The sequence below is a fragment of the Fukomys damarensis genome, unplaced genomic scaffold (assembly GCF_012274545.1).
Source record: "Fukomys damarensis isolate Sample0158 unplaced genomic scaffold, DMR_v1.0_HiC HiC_scaffold_23, whole genome shotgun sequence".
In the NCBI taxonomy this organism is placed as follows: domain Eukaryota; kingdom Metazoa; phylum Chordata; class Mammalia; order Rodentia; family Bathyergidae; genus Fukomys; species Fukomys damarensis.
The window spans coordinates 46,295,045-46,301,354 of NW_022900935.1; the positions used below are offsets into that span (position 1 = coordinate 46,295,045).

The 6,310-nt window shown below is 55.5% G+C and overlaps 1 protein-coding gene across 1 annotated transcript in view; it reads left to right on the forward strand.

The window, feature by feature from the left end:
- The window catches only part of Nt5m (5',3'-nucleotidase, mitochondrial), a gene marked incomplete at its 5' end in the record, with an annotated part of 33,328 nt that extends 29,399 nt beyond the window's left edge, over positions 1–3,929 (forward strand). The window contains one exon of the mRNA XM_033767406.1: positions 770–3,929. Coding sequence (XP_033623297.1) covers positions 770–912 — 143 coding nt within the window. The remainder of the gene's footprint in view (positions 1–769) is intronic.
- Between the last annotated feature and the right edge of the window lie 2,381 nt (positions 3,930–6,310).

Genomic DNA, 6,310 nt, shown 5'->3' on the forward strand with positions numbered 1-6,310 from the left:
AAAAAAAAAAAAAAAAAGGAAAGAAAAAAAGAAAGGAGAAGGAGGCATCATCTAATTGAGGGAGTGGGGTAGGAGAGCTTCAGGCACAGTAGAATCAATGTCCGCACCCAGGTTCCTTGTCGCACTCCTGGCCCTTGCCTGGTTTTATAGCATCTGCAGGCAGCTGTCTCCTCCTGGAGTGTTCAGGTTAGTCTATTCTTTTGGACACCCCAATGGGAAAATACAGAATACTTCTCTATATCCTCTGTATCCGGAGGATGGGGTTCACACAGAGGGCCCATAGATATGCTCAGGGGCAGGGCCAGACCCTCCCAAATCCCATAGTCTCCCAGGGCCACAGTTGCCCATGGGGCCTGGTGGGCTCCTGTCTCCAACCATAGGAAGCAGGGAGGAGCTGGTGTGGAGGAACCCACCAGCAGTGCCAGTGGGGACAGGAGGGATTGAAGCTTAGAGGGCCCAGGGAACCTGTGTCAAAGCCGGTGAGCTGCACGGCTGGTAGGATCTGGTGTTCCTGCCTGGAGCAGTGCTGGGAGGCCAGGCATGTGGCTCACTTCGGACGTTCCAGCTGTAGGGATGGTAAGGACCCCGCCGTCAGAGCTAAGTACATACTTTGTGCTGCATCCAGTACTGGCTGTGCAGTGCCTCATCTAATCTTCACGCCCTGTGAAAGGCACCACAGCTTTCTAGATAAGGAAATAGTCCAGCGAGGCACAATACCTGTGCCCTGGGCTCAAGGCCTCTGGACTGAAGTGCTGCTTTCCTGCTGCAGGGGCTGAGCCACACCCCAGCTGGGAGCACGTCCTCTTCACATCCTGCCACAACCAGCATGTGTGGATGCCTCCTTCCCGCCGCCGGCTGCACTCATGGGCAGATGACTGGAAGGCCATTCTGGACAGCAAGCGGGCCCGTTGACTGCTGCACCGAGACTCTCCTTGACTGACTTCAGGGCTCCTGCTCAGGGCCTGTGGACCTGTGGTTCCCTCCACATGCATGGGCCAAGACCACCTCCTGCTGCACATCTCTACCCCAGCCCCTGCCAGGTCTTAACCTGCTCTTGGGGTAGAGCTGGGCCCCTAGATGCCTGGACAGAGACATATGCACCCAGGAGGTTTGGACTGACCTCAGACAGTAGCCCCAAGCTCTCTGGGGCTCTGGTGCTCCCGCCAGGGAGTTGTTGAGCCAGCACCCCTGCACACTCACTGGGGGACATCCCTGAGCTGTCAGGGCCCCCTGCTCTCCAGGTCTGCAGCTGTCAGCAAGAAGCACCAGGAATGTGACAGCCGAGGTGCTTCCTGGTGGGCCCGAGGCCCTTACTCTTCTACCACAGTACCCATCCTACTTGTTCAGCCTGTCTGGGCTCCCCAAATAACCTGTCTTGTATTCAGCAAACACTCAGGTTCCAGCCACCCGGCCCTGAGCTGGGGGACAACACTGGCCCTGCCTGTGACCAGCTCCAAGGTATCTCTGCTCCATTTCTGGGCCCTTGCTCAGGGCCCAACAGAGCCAGCAGGCTGAGTGTTTGTTGAATGCATGAAAAATAAATGCTGTTCACTTATGGCCTCCTCTGCCTTCCACCTCAAGACCCTCTGGTGTAGGCCCCCCTCAGGAACCGAGTGTCTGAGGTCTTGTGTACTGACAAGAAGGGCTGTAGGGTGCCCCGCCACCTTGCGCTGTGCCTGTGCAGTGCCTATGTCAGTGAAGGCCAAGGCAGGATGGCCCCATGTGGCAGAGTAGGCAGCCCTGTGGTCTTCTGTGTCTGCCTGCCCTGGCCGGGCCCCCTCCCCACCTTCCCCAGGGCTTCCTGGCTTCTGCTCCTTTCCAGACGAAACCCAGAGCCCTGACTTTTATTCCTTTGAGCAACTAAAAAGATAACCTGAGCCAGCCATTTCTTTGCTGTGCTCTTGAGAGGTTTGGGGGCCATTGCCCTTGAAGAGAACATGAGTCACCCACACTCCTAATTTGTCTCACCTCTGGGCCCTCCTGGCAGGACTTTTTGCTGCTTATGACTGGAACTCTTTGGGCTACTTAGGGAGTAAGACCAGGTAGGTAGAATCCCATGGCTCAGGGTTGGCTGAGCTTTCAGGTTCTCACCAATTTGAGCACTATCACCTCACCTCAGGGAGGAAGGGTCCCTCTGGGCTCTGTTGACCCTGTTCAGAGGGGTGAGGTTCTCCTGAGCTTTGTTGCTTCAACTCAAGGAGGGAGCCCCCTGGGCTCTCACCCCAGCTTGGGGAAGGAGGCCTTCTCTAGGCTCTGTTGCCTCAGCTTGGGAAAGAAGGGCTCTGTCAAGCTAGCTTATGGATGAAGGGTTTCCCCTAGGCTCCATTGCTCTGGCTTGGGGAGGAAGCCCCTCACCAGGTCCCACCGCTCGAGCTCAGGTTAGCCAGACAGCTCTCCATAGCATCGTCACCACCTGCCGCACACTTTATCTCCTGTGCCAGGGGACAGCTCTGCTGTCATTGTGCTTAGGGATGTGTTGGGCTTGCAGCAAGGGATCCCGAGGCCATGCCGTGTCCAGAAGAATCCTGGCTACCCTGGCCTGGGACCCCGGAGGAAGGCAGCCTGTGGGTTGCTGGCTCCCCAGCTGCTCTTCAGGTCCTGCTGCTCTGAGAGGAGAAAGCAGCTGTTGACTGAGGTCATGTCCAGGAGTCCTCTTTGCGAGGGCCAAGAGCATGTGTGACATGTGAGATGAATGAGTCACCTGCTTATGGCTGCCGGTGGCTGGACTTTGTTCTCTTCCTCCCTTCAGGGCCAGCCCTTCACCTCGACACACTTTTCCCACTTTACCCCTGCTGGCTGCATGTCTGCATTTACAGCGATCCTGGAAGTGCGCAGCTGTGACCCCTCTGGCTGTGGCTGTGAAGGTGATGGCACCTGCCCCTAAGCTTAGCCCTCAGAGTGGTAGGAGGCGGTTTCTTGCACCTATGTGTTGGGACTCGTGCTCAATCCAAGCACATGGTGGTGACTGAGACCAACCCAATGCTGCCCTGAAAACTGATGATGATAACTGAGGAAGTGAAAAGCAACATGGCTCATTTCTACCTTGGGACCTGTGCCAGGATGGCAGAAACAGTCCTGCTGGGGCTTCTGCAGCTCTGTCTGAGTTTCCCCTTCCTCCTACAGAGGAGCAACCAGGCCCAGGGGTGGACTTCATACAGAGGACACAGCAGGGACCTGCATCTGGTCTGATGGTTCTCACCCTTGTTCTGGGGACCCCTAGGCAAGTTGGAGGTACGAGGCCCCTCTGTCCACACACGTCGGGAGCCACCCAGGACAGGAGTGGGGCGGCCTGGCCCTGACCCCCACTCAGAGGCATCCCATCCTTGCCTCAAGCCTGTTTTCTCCCTGAGTCTTGCTGCACTCATAGTCCATGAGTCCATCAGGTGTGGGGCCGGCCTGACTCCTCCATCTGGTCCCACAAAGCTACGGCAAAAAAGTTATGTTCTGAATCCTTCTGGAGACTGGACTCTTCTGAAACCTCTCCTTTAAAACTGAGTGCTGCTGCAGAGTCTTAAAGCGCTTTAGAAACAACCCTACAGCTGCTACATTTGTTCTCTGTTCAACTGGAATCACTTGCCTCAGGGCAGGCAGCCACCGGGAGCAGCATAATTAGTGTAAAGGAGCAGAGATAACCGCTGGGGTGAAGATGCTTCAGAACCAATCCCACCACCTGGCAATCCCAGGGTGTCTGGTGGGATGAGGACATGTGCTGGGGAGGCCAGGACCTGGGAGCTGGTGGAGGGCCTGAGGCCCAGCTCCAGGAACAGCCCCTGTGCAGGCTGTGCAGGGTGGGCAAGGTGAGGCCTGTCTGTGCTGCGCGCTGCCAGCATGGTCACCGCTGTCCTCAGAGTCCTGGGAAGGGTAGGTGCCACAGCAACTGGGCACCTGCACCAGGACCCCAGAATTTACCATCCTCTTGTCCATTTTCACCTGATTGAAGTGGAGGTCGTTTTCTTCCATGCATGGAAAGTGTATGTTTTTTTAAATCCTCTTGGTAAACCCACCTCCAGACGGGAGAGCCAAGCTTGGTTCTGTCCCTGCTGAGGTCAGCTCTGCCTCAGGTAGGGAAGAACGTCACGGCAGGGGGCATGGCAGAGAAAAGCTGCTCCCCTCCTGGCAGCTGGGAAGTAGAGTGGAAAAGAGCCAAAGTGTGTGTGAGTTTCCTCTTTCTTGAGTTCCCTTCCCTCCTTCCTTCCCTCCTCCCTCCCTCCCTCCCTCTCTCTCTCTTTCTTTCTTTCTCCCCCCCCTCCTCTGTTCCCTGTCTGTCCATTGGCTCTGTGAGCTGTGGATGGGCTTTGGGAGGCTCTCTGATGCCATTGCTACCCACTGTACCCTCACTTCGTGGATGGACACACCTGTGCCCAGAGCACACTGACCTCTCAACGATGTGTCGTCTCTGAGCCTGGGTGTCTGGCTAGGGCAGGCAAAGCACAAGCCGCCTCCAGAAGGACCCACGAACAACTTTGCTCAGAGTCCTCTAGTCCCTGAGCCCCAAGACCCCATCTGAGGGCTGCAGCTTTATCCTTCCTGGACACAGTGTCCCAGGTTCTCCAGCAAAGGTCAGATCCTGTTCGATGGCCCTTAACAAAATCCATGAAAAATCCTTGACCCCAGAGTGGTAATGTAGACTTGATGTATGTCAAGGACATATCACTACCATCCTTGTCGATGTCCTTCCTCATAAAGGCCCTTGAAATGGTGCTGTTCCTGCTCTGTGGAGGAGAGGGCTCAGAGACATGCTGACGGGACTTTGTCAAGGCCACACTTTCAGACTCCTAGGTCTTCCTCATCTTCAGACATCCACGTGCAAAGACAAATACTAGTGTCCTGCAGTCAGCCCAGAGCCCTCCTGCTGGGTCCTCGTTCTCACCTTTCTGCCGGGGACCCAGGGCAGGGTTCCCTGAGACGTTGGAGGCCCCCCACATGGTAGATAGAAGCACTGCACACACGTAAGGGGGGTCAGTGGGTGTCCTGTCCCCTCAGAAAGACAGATGGACTCATTGGCCAACTTTTTAAAAGCTTTTATTACATCACTGGCCCTTACGATCATGTGTTCCTTCCGTGGGGCACCAGATAAGCATGTCACGCCCATCCTCTGCCTTGGTGACTGGGTCTCTGTGCTCAGGCAGCTGCTCCCTGGTACAAACCCAGCAGAGGTGGGAGGCAGCAGCTGCGCTTCTGTCAAGTGGCAAAGCCCTAGCGGAATAGGCACAGGCTCCCTCGCTGCTTCCTTGCTCCGTGATAAGTTGTTCACTTCCTAGCCTGGGCTGGTCCTTAACTCCTGTCTACCTCTCCGCATTCATGCCATGGTCATGGACCCATCCCTGGAAGGGCCTTGCTGCTGAGTACCAGGATTCTATGTGCATGTGTTGGAAAAGCAGCTCAGACCTGCTAATGAGCCAGGCGTGGTGATATATGCCTATAATTACAGCAGCAGATCACTATGAGATTGAAGCCAGTCTGTGCTAGAAGGTGAGATCCTGTTCCAAAGAAACCCCGCAGGTAAGCAGAGCTCTTGTGCCCAGTGTCCTGGGCATGCTTTTTGTCTAGGGACCATGTGGTGTGTCCAGGGTGCTATCTGCCTCCTCATCCTTTGGAAAGTGCTGTCTTACCCTTCATCCCTCTTCTCTCTGCTTCTGACCCTTGGCCACAGATCACTGCAGCAGCAGAGCAGCCAGGACTAAGCCTTCCAATCCAGACACAATGCTGAACCAGCAGTTGAAGCATCAAAGAAAGGGCCCAGAAGTGGGGGAGTGCTTGTATCAGTGACAGCCCAGTGGCAGCGTCTGTGACAAGTGCTGTGGTCCACACCTCCCACTGAGGGACTGCAGGCTTGGTGAGATTGGGTGGCTGGGTCTAAAGGTGAATTAGCCGAACTAGGATCTACACACGCCACATCCAGGTCAGTGGACAGATGGGGACCCTGTGGCAGGTGCCCTGGAGTTGTTTCAGGATACATTGTATCCACAGCATTTGTGCCTAAACCCCCAGGTACACAGCTGTGGGTAGGTTGTGACCCAACTGGCAGGTGAAAGGGTACCAGGGACAATGGCTGTATATTAAGAGCTCTATGTGCTGGGTCTGCCCTGTGTACTGGAGGTGAGGACCCTCGAGGATCCTGGCTGTGTGTATATGGTATGGGACCTCACCAACAATATTTTTTCCTATGGTGCTGGGGATAAACCCAAGGTCTCCTGCATGCTGGGCAGTGCCCTACCACTGAGCTACACCCAGCCTCACTAATGGCACTTTTAAGCCTTGGATTTTGTGGTTTGAATCTTATATGGGTTGTTGGTGGTCAAAAGTCTCC